This window comes from Hypomesus nipponensis, chromosome 18 (genome assembly GCF_054491055.1).
Source record: "Hypomesus nipponensis isolate SF chromosome 18, ASM5449105v1, whole genome shotgun sequence".
In the NCBI taxonomy this organism is placed as follows: domain Eukaryota; kingdom Metazoa; phylum Chordata; class Actinopteri; order Osmeriformes; family Osmeridae; genus Hypomesus; species Hypomesus nipponensis.
Window position 1 is genome coordinate 7,169,380 of NC_140378.1, and position 15,210 is coordinate 7,184,589.

At 49.3% G+C, this 15,210-nt stretch overlaps 2 protein-coding genes across 4 annotated transcripts; one reads left to right on the plus strand and one right to left on the minus strand.

Annotated features, from left to right (window-relative positions):
- The first annotated feature begins 222 nt into the window (after positions 1-222).
- On the plus strand, positions 223-4,157 carry LOC146251795 (putative Bax inhibitor 1). Of its 3 annotated transcripts, XM_084679493.1 has the most exons (11): positions 223-351; positions 1,247-1,349; positions 1,436-1,544; positions 1,649-1,769; positions 1,876-1,924; positions 2,072-2,169; positions 2,379-2,458; positions 2,605-2,705; positions 3,055-3,130; positions 3,246-3,304; positions 3,844-4,157. In XM_084679493.1, exons 1-10 carry the CDS (start codon positions 288-290, stop codon positions 3,267-3,269), a joined length of 825 nt encoding a protein of 274 aa, XP_084535619.1. In that variant the 5' UTR covers positions 223-287; the 3' UTR covers positions 3,270-3,304; positions 3,844-4,157. The 3 variants fall into 3 exon arrangements, with proteins under 3 accessions (XP_084535619.1, XP_084535618.1, XP_084535620.1); XM_084679492.1 differs by having other exon boundaries at positions 3,246-4,157; XM_084679494.1 differs by having other exon boundaries at positions 248-380; positions 3,246-4,157.
- LOC146251796 (nck-associated protein 5-like) lies at positions 4,049-11,054 on the minus strand. The gene is given in 12 exon segments (XM_084679497.1): positions 4,049-5,540; positions 5,732-5,880; positions 6,049-6,342; positions 6,434-6,506; positions 6,596-6,731; positions 6,853-7,333; positions 7,336-9,811; positions 10,047-10,139; positions 10,280-10,399; positions 10,524-10,562; positions 10,683-10,751; positions 10,920-11,054. Coding segments are annotated over 12 exon segments (4,329 nt in total). The 3' UTR covers positions 4,049-5,276.
- Positions 11,055-15,210: the final 4,156 nt, after the last annotated feature.

A 15,210-nucleotide genomic window follows, 5' to 3' on the forward strand; every position in this document is an offset into this window, starting at 1 on the left:
GTATTTTCAAAAACAAACTTCTGAAATACCAACACATTTCAGAATTTAGATGTTGGTTGGATTCCAAAGAGTGACAACAAGTCAACCATTTAAAGTGTTGGAGTTCTGCGGGTCTTAACTGATGATAACATATACGATTATGATTTGATGGGATAGCCTATAATGATTATTAAATTAACAACGTACATCCATATAAACCCCGATAACTTTACAAAGCTATATTTGACGTCATGGCCGAAGAGAATTGTCGCGATGACATCAGCACGTCAATCCCAGAATGACACGTAATGTTTGCAAACAAAAAAGTCAAGCAGGAAGAGAACGCGACGCGAAATCGGAAAGTGTTTTCTGGTGAGACGACACACAAAAACATTGGCTGAGTAAGTTTAATAGTATGGTGGATATCTGTTTTGCGTCACGCAACGACGCTGGATCGTATTTAGCGAAGCGAAATGCCGAAACGTCGTCTATTAGTTGTTTTAAGCAGTTAGCTAGGCGTTTTAGACTGTCAGCGTTAGTTAGTCCAGTTAGCTAACTGTAAACAAGCTAGCCACCTAGCAACTCTCTAGCTAACTTAGCTAGTCTTATGTTAGCCAGCTACAACTGCTGCAGCTAACGCTTCTGACATTATTTGTTTGTTGCTAGTTTAGCAAGGCTCACTGACAACACAATGAGTTGTACGATTAGTACAAGGCAGTAGTAAACTATCTAGACTAACAGTTAGCTTGCTAGTGTAGTGGCATGGTACTGTAACTTGAAACAGTTTTTAATGTAGGAAGCAAATGGCACTGTTAAAAAAATTCAGCTGAGCTACCAGTAGGTTAGCTACATGCTGTTTTGCTTAAATTATGGCAATTCACTTGCCAGTTAGCGTCAGCTAGTAGTACACGCTTAACTTCGTATTCCAGTACGTTCCAACGTACTAAACTATGCACAGCTGGTATGGCGATTAGATTCCTTGGTCAGACAACAAGCTAGCTTTCTATTTCAGTTTGGAAGCCTGTTGCAGTCACGCAATGAGTCGACGACACGCCCATTAGTATCTCCTTATGAAAATCCCCTACGCAGTAGCCTCTACCAGTAATCCTTGATTTCCATAAAAGGAGATACTGAATATAGTCTCATCAGACAACTACTACAACAACCTGTGACTAAACCGACTGCTTAGGGAACTGTAAACTTTGGCTATTCATGATTCTGGAGGATGTCACAACGATATAACAATCTACATTCTTCTTGTTATCAGATTCCATCCAACCAAGTTCTGTAAAGAGCTCCTCAACCTGCGTCAGCATGAATGTGTTTGACCGCAGCATCAACCTGGATGCCCTCCTCAAGTTCTCCCAGATGTGAGTGTGCTGTGGGTCATTTGCAGTATTGCCTTGTGGGACTTGCCTCCATGGTTGTGCTCATGAACTGTGTGTTGTGTGTCCAGCTCCCACTCGACCCAGGTGCATCTGAAGAATGTCTACTCCAGCCTGGCGATGTGCATGTTCATGGCAGCAGCTGGATCATATGTCCACGTTGTCACCCGCTTGTTTCAGGTTAGCGCAGTAGTCTGACCACACCACAGCATGGGACCGCGTGGGACATGGTTGGTAATGAGTCAAACTGGATTGAGTAAGGAGATCTTCCCTCTGTTTCTCAGGGGGGGATTGTGTCTCTCCTGGGCTCTCTGGGGATGATGTTCTGGTTGGCCATGACGCCTCACAGCTCTGAGACGGAGAAGAAGAGGCTGGCCATCCTGGCAGGGTTTGCTTTCCTCACAGGTGAGATTGTTTGGCCATGGCTAGTCTGTAACAGATTGGGACATAGATGACACAGGCTATGACTAGGCCTACTCACTAATGGACCTCCCCTCCCCCTCCCAACCAGGCGTTGGCCTTGGACCTGCCATGGACTTTGTCATCGCTATCAACCCAAGGTAAAGTGCTGTGTTATGTCATGTCTCCAACATGGAATTGTCCAGGAGCACTCACCACGGTCTCTGCTGAAACATGGTGTAAAGGAAGAACACACCTATGGGGGGAAAAAAGACTTCACTGAAAAGATTGTCTGTGTGTCTCTGCAGCATCATTGTGACCGCCTTCCTGGGAACCTCCATCATCTTCCTGTGCTTCACCCTGAGTGCCCTGTATGCCAAACGCAGGAGCTACCTCTTCCTGGGAGGTAGACAACCAAGCTCCCTGGACCACTCAGCCTCTTAGATTAGACAGCCTTTAGATGTCCACACAGCACCAATACATCAATGTACAATTATCAGTGATCATGTGACTGACGGTTCCTACTCTTTAGGGTACACTGTCAGTTTCGGATGATTTCAATCGCATTTTCCCAAACATTCGTTCCTTAACTTCGCTTTGTATTGTTCCCCTAAGGTACTCTGATGTCAGGGCTGTCCATCATGTTCCTGCTGTCTGTGGTCAACATGTTTTTTGGTTCCGTCATGCTGTTTAAGGTACACTAGATCAGGAACATTGGTGTCATTCTGTGAGTTCAAACACTGAAGGTGCAAACTGCAAACCAGCAGACATTAAACATACTAATACTGTACATGTTTTTCTGGTCTCAAATGTCTTTGTGACTCTGGTTCTCTGTTCTCAGGCACACATGTACCTTGGGCTGGTCATCATGTGTGGGTTCGTTCTGTTTGACACTCAGCTCATCATTGAGAAAGCTGAAAACGGAGACAAGGACTATATCTGGTGAGGCTGAAGAGAGAGAGAGAGAGAGAGAGGTGTAGTTAGTCAACTATATCTGGTGAGGCTGAAGAGAGAGAGAGAGAGAGAGAGAGAGAGAGAGGTGTAGTTAGTCAACTATATCTGGTGAGGCTGAAGAGAGAGAGAGAGAGAGAGAGAGAGAGGTGTAGTTAGTCAACTATATCTGGTGAGGCTGGAGAGAGAGAGGTGTAATTAGTCAACACCAGTTAGTACATCATATTTACTGCAACATGTTATCTTGTATACTGAAAAAAAAAAAAAACATTTGAGCATTATAAAAAAAAAAAAAAGAATTGAAATAAAACAGTTAATGTTTCTCTGTCTCCTCTGTTAGGCACTGTGTTGACCTGTTCCTGGACTTTGTGACCATCTTCAGAAAGCTCATGGTTATTCTGGCCATGAACGAGAAGGTAATGATTTCTTTTGGGGTTAGTGTTTAGCCTTTCACATTACTTTGTGGAAGTAAGACAAAGGTTTGTATTAAGATTTTGTTCTGATGTAACATTTTTCCTTGTCCACATCCAGGACAAGAAGAAGGAAAAGAAGTAGATGAAAGGAATCCCCAGGAAGTTCAACATTAAAAAGTTGGTGACAACATGGCACAATATCTGCAACACTGTCTCTTTTTGCTTCATTTGTCCTTGCTACTTTAATGATTAACTTTCTACTTAAAAAGGAATTTGAACACGCAAAACGTTTCAAATGTGGACTTATACTCTTGTGTGCCAAACGGCCCTGATTGGACACATGGGTTCTTACTAATTCAGCAGTTAGGATGCTTGGTCTGTAGAGGGTGCTGGTGTTCTAAAAAGACACACTAAGTTGAGGAGCAACACATACTTTTTTTTTGTGCCACTGAATAAATACACAATTCTTCTAGGGTTCTATTATTATGAATTATTTACATTAAATCATTATTTTATTTATATTGATTATATCCTGATTTTTGTATTACATCTTTATCAAAGCTCTACCTGATATTTTGGCCTGTGATTGATGTCCTTAATCCTACAACCCATTTGAAAGATTGTTCTTTAAAAATTAACAGATGTAGAATTTATATCTATTTTTACAAGCAGCATTGTAATAGTTGTACCATTGCATAACTCATGTGTCTCGTCAGAACCATGACCTCCCTCACCTTCCATGACCCCACAGTGGATTTCCAAGTGCACTTTTTGAGCCACTGGTCTTCTCTTGAAAGCCAGTAAAACCTGGCAGATATCAGTGAAAAGTTTCATCAGAAGTGCTACATTCTATGGGTCTCAAAGTACATTTATTGAATACATTTGCTTTAATTACAAAGGTTGACATTTGCCAAATGTGACATTTTATTTCTTTCAAAGTCTGTATAATGTGAAACTTATTTTCCTGATGTACTATAAAAATCTAGCAATTTGATACATTTGCTCAAATAAACTTGTTGAAACCGAACAACTGAATACTTTTTGAGGCCAGTTTTCTCATAGGGCCTTGACTTGTACAAGATGCTTATAGTCACTAAAGTAAATTTCATCAAATGCATGAGAAAGTTCAACAGTTTTAATGAGAAAGTTGAAGACCTGGCGTTGGTACAGATATTTTAGCTAGGGGGACAAACAACAGACAATATGACGAAGATCAACATAATCTACTTCTGCTAGGGAACTGCATTTTCACAGAAATGTTACAAAATGATAATCACAAATGATGTACATTTCACGTCACATAAAATAAATAAATATTAGAAATACATATTCATCAGGTTGTGTAGCCATTTCTCTTCTATGATATTATTGCTGGTATATATTACCTTCAAAGTATTACGATTTAAACAGGCAAACAAATGAGACATCCTTTATCGGCAGTTAAAAGAGAAATATGATTAGCCTTATAAGCAAATTATTTTCATACAATAAAACTGTGATGTACAATGATGTATAATCAACAATGAAAAATCACAGACATAAACATTCATTTTTGAGAGCTTCATATTAAGGAAATGTGTCATATGCATCCTATTCCTTCAGTACATCACTGTTTAAAAAGATAATGAGAACCGTTGGAATTAACCGCGTTGAATTCATAAAAAAAGAAAAGTACGGAAGATCCCTTGTGACAAGGGCCAGAGTAAGAGAGAGAGAATGAGGCATAATCAGTAACTGTCAGATTATTTAACTTGTTTACACTCAATGTGCATACACAATGTGTGTGCAATAGTTAAGGGGCCCATGCATTTTGGCAGTCCGGAATTGTCATAAAATGTTGTGGCTGACAGGGTGTGTCCAGCCAACGCCCATTCCATTCTATTCCATTACTGAGCATCAACAGTGAATAAGTCTGTAGAACCTCTGGGTTTTGGTTTGGGGTTTTATAAGCTATCCTGAGGAGAGGTCTATCTTTCCAGTTAAACTGTCCACAGAAAGAGGAACTGGTAAGACTAAGAGCATTGTGAGGGGACTTCTCAGGGGAGTCTGATACTGTGTTCTTTTAGGGTTAAGGTGAGCAGCAGCACAGTAAAGGCTTGCTTCTGTCCCTCCTCCATCTTCCCTCCATTTTCCCTCCATCTTCCCTCCATCATCCCTGGCTGCCGCAGGAAGACAAGCTGTCGTAAAGAGAGTCACTGAGCGACTCTGGGGTCTCTAGGACCTGGGGGCGGCTGGGGGACAGGGCTTCCTCTGGCCGTTCCCTCAAAAGCTCCAGCCCCGCCTCCCGGCTCATCTCGGGGACGCTGGGAGTGCGAGTTTTCCCCCGGCGGCTCAGGCCTGTCTGGGCAGGCACAGGCAGGCTGCTGGGGTCCATGGCAGCACGAGAAGCAGATGGGCCACAGGGCTTAACACTCTAAAAAAATAAAATGAAATACATTGTGCAGTTAAATATGTATATCTCTATTCAGAATTGATGAATGTCCACATATTGCATAATGCAATCAACAGGAAGAACGTTGCATAGGGAACAGAAATGCCACCAAATGAATCCAACGGCTATTCAATGAAACAAATGTTGACGAGTGATTCTGTCTATCAACCCACCCCTCTGAAGGGAGATCCATAGGGGGCTGGCTCCTCCTCCTCCTCCACAGCCAGGTACACGTCTGCAGGGCCAGCTGGGGTCTTCAGGCTGGGGAAGGTCCAGGTTTTGGAGCGGGGTGTGAACATGTGGGCTCCATATGCTTCTTTATCTGCAGGTGTAAATATGGTTGCCAAGGCAAACATTCTTACAGACCGTGGAACATTTTCACACAAGTCCATGTCTTTACACCCAAATTCAAAACAGGAGGTGTGCAAGACAAAGAGGGCAAACGGATTTGGATGCCCAGATGTTGGGTGCCGTTCTCATAAGTCTTTACCTTCATGGATGACACCAGCTGTCTGCATCAGGGATGGGCTCTTCCCCTCCAGCCCACAGCCGTACTGGATGGTGGGAATCAGCTGTTTGTGTGCTGGGTAGCATTCCTCCAGGGTGGACATGTCCCTGTCCAGAGTCCTGGACCGGCGGTTGGACCTGCCTGGGGAGCCCACGGCCTGGCCGTCTGCTCCAGCCCTGGCCTTGGAGAGGCTCCTCCCTGCTGCCCCGCTGCTGTAGTCAGGCAGGGGGAAGGTGCCAATGCCACTGTCCAGGGTGTACGTGGAGGCCCCAGAGCCTGCGAAAAGTGGATTAAAGTCAAGAAAAATAAACAAATAGCACCTAATGCAAAACCAGAGCTCAGGGATATTAATTATAGTTTCTCTTACTTGCAAAGTGCTGGGAGTGAACCGGGTCCGCTAGAATCTCATCTGAAGTCACGTTGCTCATAGAATCTGATCCCTTGGTAGACAAACAACATTGTAAGTAACCAGCGCAACCACTCATATATCCTTGTCCTGCATGTGTCATGTCCGGGGTAGTGAAGCTACCTTCTCCATGTCCTCTCTGCTGGTGGTGTGGCTGATGCTGCCGTCGCTCTGCTGGTTGAAAACAGCTCTGGACGTCTTGCAGTCGAACGACAGCCGTCTCTGCGGGAAGCTGTGGATGACATCCTTCCCATCCACTCTGCTCACACACACACACACACAGTCACTTTAACACCTACACGTCTCATGTAAGATTAGGCATAACGCAACTGTCAAACGTAAAAAAATTATAATTTGGAAGCACGGCCCCCATGTCTCACCGGTTGAGCAACTGCTGCATGAAATTGTCGGAGCGCCCTCCCCTGTACATGACGGCCAGCTGGCCCTGGGCCTGGTCCATGACCACCTCGCAGGAGTGACCCCTGCCTGACCTCTCCACGTAGGCCCTTTCCTCCTCCAGCGCCCTCCGCAGGCCCTCCGCCTTCTCCATCAGCGTGGAGATGTTCAGGCCCTCCACGCCCTCCTTGCACCTGGCTGCCACCCTGGAGTCCTTCCCCACCGACGGGATGTTGATCTTCCACTCCCTCTTCTCCTCCTTGGCCTTGGGGCCCTCCGCCTTGCGGCTCAGCGCCGGCAGCTTGCTCTTCTTGAGGGCGAACCAGCTGGCGATGCCGTTGGAGGCTTTCTGCTTGACCTCGGGGGGCTGTGCCCCTCGGTCCTGCTCCTGCAGCTTGAGCATGTTCTCCTCAATGCCCTTCATGACCTTCTGCTCGATGGCCGACTGGGGGCTGGGGACGGGGGAGGGTCCTCCCCGGTGTCAGTGGGAGGTCTGGGGGGAGGAGGAGGGAGGCTGTCTCCGTAGGCCAGGTTCTTCTTCTTATTGCCTCCGATCTTGGAGCGCTCCTCCGATTTGGAGGAGTAGCGCGGGGCTTCCGAGGGTTTACCCATTCTGACGGACGGAGCTTGGCAGGGTTTGGAGGGGGACTTCGGGGGGACTTTGCTGGGGCTGGGGCCGACGCTGCTGTGGGTCCCTGGTCCAGGTTTACTATTGTAAGAGAGGTTCAGGGAGCCTGGGCATTTCATGTTGTTGCGTAGAACCTGGGGAGTGTCTGTGTTAGGGGACAGCAGGCCTAGTTTACTCTTAGGGCTGTCTGTCTTCGCTACAGCTACTCTGGAGGAGGCCACATCATGCTCTGGCTTGGCACCCGAGGGCCCAGACGGCAGATGTTTGACCCCTGAGTCATGTGATAGAGAGGCTCCAGGGAGCTTCAAACCACCACCCGGAAAATGACCTTTGGGCTTCCCATCCAGACAGTCAGTGTATTTTGAGTGTTTCTGCTCCTCCACATGATGATCCAGTGGCTTCTCCGCTGCCCTACTCCTCTCGTCGCCACAGACGACCGAGCTCTCGTCACTCTGCGCGGTGTCTGCCGCGTCGCCCGGCTGCAGACCGACTTGTAAATCCTCGGAGCTCCTCAGTTTGCCAAGCGCGGCCAGTCTGTCTTTGAAGGTGTGGTGACTGGATTCCGCGGTCTGCCTCACGGCGCTAGGCCTCTTGGGGATGGAGGATGGGTCACTCCTCTTGGGGGGAGGAGGAGGACCCTGGGAGATGTTGGCGTTCACAATGACCGAGTCTCTTTCTTCTGTGTCCAGGGCTCTGTTGGGGGCCCTGGTGTAGTTAGCACTGTGCCCTCCCTGGGGTCTGTGGAGGCCAGAGTTGTTGGGCAGGCTGTGTTGGCCGTGCCAGGCCGGGCTCTCCACATCCACCTCCTGCTCTGACGACGAGTCCGTGGACGAGGAGGAAGAGGAGGAGGGGCACTGATAAGGCGGACTGACGATACCTCCCTCGGGAAGGGACTTTACAAGCTTTCTGTCTCCACCGCCGGGCTTGGTTTGAGAAGGCAGGCTGGTCCTGTTCTCACAGCTCCCCGGCGCCCCCTGCTGGCTGGAGGCGGAGAGTTCAGGGACATTTTCATAGTGAGGGACCCGCTGAGAGGCCCGCGGAGAGGACGAAGAGGGGGCCGGACCCAGCCTGGAGGCCCGGCTGACTTTGGGGCTGGGGAGGCTGGAGTTGCCCGGGGGGGGGCAGGGTTCCTCTGCCTGGGGAGGGGAGGTGGGGGCTGAGTGAGTGGCCGGGTAGGACTCCGACCTGGCGGGCGGGGCAGGGGGCTGCCTGCACCTCTCCGTGGTGGTGGCTCTGCGGGTGGGGACCGGCGAGTGGTACACCTCGTAGTTGTTGGTGCGGCAGGGAATGCGGGAGGTGCGTGTGAGCTGGGGGCTGAGCCGCACGGGGCTGCCGCTCTGGGCCCTCTCGCCGATGGAGGGGATCTTCAGGAACTTAAGCAGCTTGGAGGGAGAAGAAATAGCAGCAGCTTTGACCTCGCTGAGGCAGGAGGGGCTGGGGCTGACCGGGACGTTGGACCTCCCGCAGGACGCCTCCAGGTCTGAGCCGGCCTTCTCCGGGACGGACGCCGAGCTGCTGGCGTCGCCGGCGGCCAGCGGGATGTTGCGAGTCAGCACTCTGGTTTCCATCTCACAGTAAGTCACCTGGACCGCGCTGTCCTCTCCAGGGATGGGATGCAGGGACGGAGCCTCGTCTGAATGACCCCCCTGCACATAGACCTCCTCCGGGTTCTGTGCTTCGTCTGTCTCTCTGACCTTTGACCCGGCCACCACCTGGCAGTCTTCCAAACTCGGATTGGCCGGGTTTGGATCTGTGCTTGCGATCGACAGGTAGGGGCCTCCTGGTTGCTGGTGCTCTTTAGCGGCAGATTGCTTTACGGGGAGACCCGACTCGGCCGTTGTGCTGTTGACGTGACATTCACCTGGCGCGGCAGTGTGGGCAGGAGGGTTCTGGGCTGAGCCGGCCTTAGCGGGGCTACAGACGTGGCTGCACTTGGCGGGGCCCTCCGCGCTCTTCCTGCAGGACGCCGAGCATGTGCGGCAGCCCTCGCACGCCACCGAGGCCACCTCCCCGTTGACGTGAGGCTGTTTGTCGGCCTCGGAGCAAGAGCATGGGCAGTGTGGGAGGTGAGACTGGCAGGGCGTGCTCAGCTCCCCGCCGGCCAGCACCGCCTCGGAGGACATGAGCACCTGGCTGTAGTCGCAGAAGGAGAGGCCCGCGGAGGAGGGGTGGAACTTGAGCGGGTCCGTCTCCTCCATCTTGCGCAGGACCTCCAGGATGTGTGCTTTCTTCTTAAAGAAGGGGGAGAGAGCCTCCATGGAGGCCGCAGGGCCCCGGGGCCCGGGGGAGGCGTGCTGGGGACGGAAGGCACTTCCCTTTGGAGACACAGAAGGTCTTTAGATCAATATTGTCCCATTCACCAGTATTCAAAATCTATAGAACCGTATGTGCTTCCTTTCAAACAATCTAACAAATGGCAATACCCCCCCCCTCCCACAGGAAATCAGATCAACAGATTCCAAAGTCAACCAGGGAGGAGTACAACAGATGATGGACCTCTACGTGTATTAGACACTAACAACTGAGGTAGTCCCAGTGCTTTGTAGTCACCTTAGCGTGTGCTTCAGTCAGGGCAGTCTCCACCTGCTTGGCAGAGTCATTGTACAGCTGGCTATTATACTCTGGGAGGGGTCCTGGCTGCACCTGAAACCGGAGATCCAAGACTATTATGATGTCATGTGTACAACTAAACACTGCAAGCCAAACAGAGAACACCGTTGGACCGCTGAGTAAGAAAAGACAGCAGTGACATCCAGCAGATTGTTGTGTAAATGTTGTTTTACCTGGTAGTGAGCACTGGACTGGCTGGGCAGCTTCTGCTGGAAGAGCTCACACAGGGCCCTGTTCTGCCTCTCCAGGTCAAACACCAGCATCTTCAGCTTGATACACTCCTCTCGAAGGTCCTACACACACACACACACACACACACACACACACAGTTTTAATGACTGTGCTGCTATACAATCTACACCAAGCATGAGCAAATATGATGGACAAGCTTCAACAGATGTTTAAGTCCCATGTTACCTTTTGGTTCAGAAGGGCTTGCACCACATGGTTGGCCACCTAACGATAATAATAGATGTTGTTATGAATAGATCATCTGTTGTTTTGAAAAGATCAATAGATTTACAGTTATCCGTGTAATCCTTTTGGAAGGAAAATGAATTCCTGTTTGGGACTGACCTCATCCAAACACCTTTCGTACGCCTCTCTTTGACTTTCATTGGCCAACATCAGAGCCGAGTTCTCTGTCTGTTGGAGGGGGCAACCGGGTTACTAAACAATATCCTGACAGAGGAGAAATCGATAAAAGTCTAATAAAGGTTTATAAATAAGTCATGTGGAAGGAATGATCGCTGAAAGCAGATGGATCCTCCAGGACTAAGTGCAGTCCATCAGTGCAGTGAGTCCCAGCCTCACCTCCAGCTCTCTGAGTCGGTCCAAGAGCTCGCTGCTGTTGTCCTCCTCCTCCAGGTACGACTCCACGTCCCCCTCGTCGGATCCAAAGTCCTCCTGACACACCCTGGGCTCTGTCTCACCAGACATGGTTCTCATCTGCAACAACAGGCCCTGGGTTAGAGCTGGCATTTCTCTCAGACTGGCATGAAAAGCCCGAGGAGGAAAAACAAAGAATAAAACAACATTCTATCGAACCGACGGTACAAGGCAGAGCGTCTCCTCAGACAACGACATATTTGAAATCAATCCAGCATTACTATGGCTTGTCGAGGATAGGTTGTTGATGCGTTTCGATGTATTCCTCTGGCGGTTCGCCGGCCCTGATAGCCCGACCACAGAGCAGGATGGTCCATGCTGAGCGCGTGCGAGCTGACCGGGTGACACGGCAGACCGTCCGGGCTTACGGCAGCAGCAGAGCATATGGCCGCTCGCTCCGAGCGGAGGAGAGCTGAGCGCTGCGTCGTCGCAGGTGTGGCTGGCACCTATCAGCGCCACGTTCAGAGGGTGTCATCGGCCGGGGATAAGACGGCCCTAATCCACGGCTGGAATCCCTTCAGACAGCTTCCGTTGGCACCTCCTCGTCCAGCGATAAGGTCAGGCACATAGCAGAGAGAAGCTGATCCTGACCTTGTGCCACTGCCCTGCTCTCAATGCTGTTACGGGAAGGCTGAAGTCCCGCTGGACTGTTTCCTCATCACAGACAGTCCAGCCCAGCAGCTATCCACTCATCTCCACTTCATGTACTCAGCCATAATGGACAGAGCAAGGCCAAGCCCTCCTTTAATGGATGGCAGATCAATGTGCCTTCACCCAATAGCGGAAGTCCACGATAGTCCGACTTTTGACCTCAGACAGTGGAGCGTTATTGAGTGTTTATAAATATCACAGCAATGTTCATTACTGCTCCAGGCATCACGTGTGTGTGTGTGTGTGTGTGTGTGTGTGTGTGTGTATGCACATCCTGTACCATGGGGCTGTATGGCACCAACACTACACACAAAAGTGGGTCTCAATATAACATTCAAGTTCTTTGTGAGACCCCCTCAAAGAAAGACAAAACCGTGAAGGGACCTCTATTTCCACATCCATCCAGCAGCCTGTAGACCTTTAGCACAAACGAAGGACATATTAACCTAGGAAACCTCAGCAGTTCAAATCCAGGTCTGACATCCTACTCGAAGAAAGGCTACACACTGTTTGTACTTTTAGCACATCCAGTGCTGCTACATCCTAGAGGAAGCAACAAGAACTGGGAGGCCAGCTCATGAACTACTGTATTGTCATGCTGGTTAGGGCCTCTGTGCAGCCCAGCAGCAGTCAGTCAGCATGGCGGCCACACAGAGGCTCATTGAGACCAAGAGAGCTTTAGTGTCGGCTCTTAAACTGTAGTGCCAGGGAGCTCCTTCCACAGAGCGTAGCCGGGCAGAGACAGACAGACTCAGAGGAGAGGCCACTAGGGGAATACAGAATGCAGACAAGGACGGTCACAGGACTCAGCCGCCATATTGGCTGGCTGGCTCCAACCTTATCAGCTTTCTGGAATGATCCTGCGATTTTCAAGGATCGTTTGTATTTTCTTTCCACCCACACATTTAGTCTCTGCTAGATTGTGAGTGTGCCCTGAAGCTTGGTATTCCACCGTTCTCCGTCACACAGTCGTCCACTAAAAATACAACAAAACAACCGTGTGTGAATAAAGAATGTGGAGGCCCAGCTTGCACAGGTCACAGTGCAATCAAAGAACAAAACATGTTGTATAGTGTGTCAGCGCTGTGAGCGCAAAGACACAGTGTTTTTGTGCACGGTAAAATGTCTGTAAAAGGGATACCTGCAAATCAAATCACTTGTGCTTGAGGACATTCTGATTGCTTTCATATGGAGACAAAGAATTTGCAACACTATCGCACCAAAAAAACTGATGTGTCATCTATAGGTTTTAATAGCCATGATGTCTCTTAATGGAATCTCCCTGCAGCTACTCCTGAGGAGGTCAGTTTTCATGGGTGTTGTCAGAGAAGAAGTATTCCCACTATATGGTTGGAACACAAAAAAAGACAAAGAACAAAACCGAGTGCAGTCATCTAGCCCAGAGCCTTCTATCAGAATAGAGAACAGTTTGGCTGATATTCGGCTTGGTTCTAGACTATCCACAGGGACCTGGAGGGATATCTTACCTGTGATGTCAGCCCTCCTCAGAGTCTAGAGAAGATGGGTCAAGCTCCACTGTCCTCCAACTTCACAACAAGGAGCTAAGGAAAAAGAAAACAAACATCCATCTTAGTACCCTCTGAACCCTTCCTCCTCCTCACTCCCACCATCAGTTCTCCTGCCCCGTTTGGCCCTCAGAGCTTTAAATGGAAGCTATGGAGGACTTAGGGTGACATCGGTGCCGTACCCTCTGCTAGCTTGACTCTGAAAACGAATTTCCCTTGGTAGCCCCTCAGAGAGATATTGCTCACTTGTCACGAGTCAGAGAAGAGAGGAGCCTCAGAATGGATTTAGCATCGCTGGCCTCAAATGTCCTCCCCATTGTTAGCAGGAGAGTAGAATGGCTTCCCCTCTTCTCCTCCTCCTCCTCTAGTCTCCTCTCTCCTTCCCTTCCCTTCTCCTCCTCCCAGACTGAACAGGAAGCAGAGAGGAATCTCCATGGCCGGCGGGAGATATCAGCACAGACACCAGCCGTGCCAAGACCACAAGCCCCCAACCCCCACTCTCCTCTCCCCCTCTCTCATCTTTCCTTTTCATCTCTGAGTCATTTCTGTAAAGTGTAATGAAAGACGACAGATGAATAATTCAACAGACACGGCGTTTAAGAAGTCCCCTTTTATGTCCTTGCGATAAGAAACGCACACAGACTGCACACTCGAGTGGTACAATATATTTTTTCGGAGCCTGTAGTCCGTAATCTGGGATTCCCCATTACTGAGTTCACTGGTGGTAATTATGCCCTGCGTCCACAGGGCTCCCACTCGTACTGTATCAAACAGGACCACACCATCACTAGCCCAGCCTAGCCTCTCTTTAGCTGCAGTCTAGTCGCGTCTCGTCAGCCCAGATCTGTGTAGACAGAGCTACAGTATTAACTCCTCGCTCCCAAGCAGCTATTATGGAGAACAGAGCTGATCCCTTCAGATCTTGTCAAACTAAAATGGGATTAGTGGTGTTTAGCAGCTGTCTTCACAATCTGGGCTTTAACTTGAGCTCAGTGGAGCAGTCTGGCTGCCCGAGCACACCTGCCTCCTGTGAGAAAAGTCCTGATTTGTGATCTCTTATGGGACAAACAAAGAATCATGATCACCGCGCAGCTTCCAAGGTAGGCGGCAGATATGGCACCTCAAGGATTTGAACGAGAGTGGGATTGGTTCAGAGTTCAAAGTCGGCGGGGCTGCTGAGATGCCATGAGGAATGAGCTGACTATATTCATGGGATGAGGGCAAGGCTGAAAATCAAAGAGCCCTCTGCCGAGCCGAGAGAAGAAACCCTCAAAGATTCTTAAATCATGTCAGTCACAGACACACAGGGATTTGGAGCAGGCAAGGCCGTCTCAGGATCTGTCAAACAGCACCCTTTCTATCTGTCAGTCTGAAATAGCACAGATTTCAAGTCTCCTCTGTGAGGGTAAGGCATGTTGGAAGCACATGTAAACATTATGACTTGAGAAGACCCAGACGGAGGAATTGAAAGAGACACAAGTGAAAGAGGTCGGTTTAACCCAAACATGAACCAATTAGCATCCATGCAATATTTTACCGGATGAATAGCCGAAATCAAATGAATATCAGGGCAAAGGATAACAAATCCAGCAGCATGTCGGCAGAAGCGGGTTACTGGGTTAACTTACCATCTTCCTTTGTCCCTGCAGCTCCTGATGTTTAACAACATGAACGAAGACCAATCACGCACAAATCATATTTGGGATGCGTGCCGGAGGCAGGAGGACTAGAGGACTGGGGGAGGGGTGGAGGAGAGCACAGGAGAGGAGAGGGGAGCACCACCCCAAAGAGCTGAGCGCTTGGATCTGTGCCATGCCTGACAGTAATCAAACAGAATGGTGGCCTCCTTGGATATTTTTCGAAATCTTTGCCAGGCAACCTCCAGACCCCACCCTCCTCACATGAACTGCATTACGGTCCTACCAGTTCTGACACACACACACACACACGGAGTGGGGTCCTCGTCTGACAACAAACAACACACTGGAGCTCATATCACCCCCCACACACACACACACACACACACACACGCATTTCTA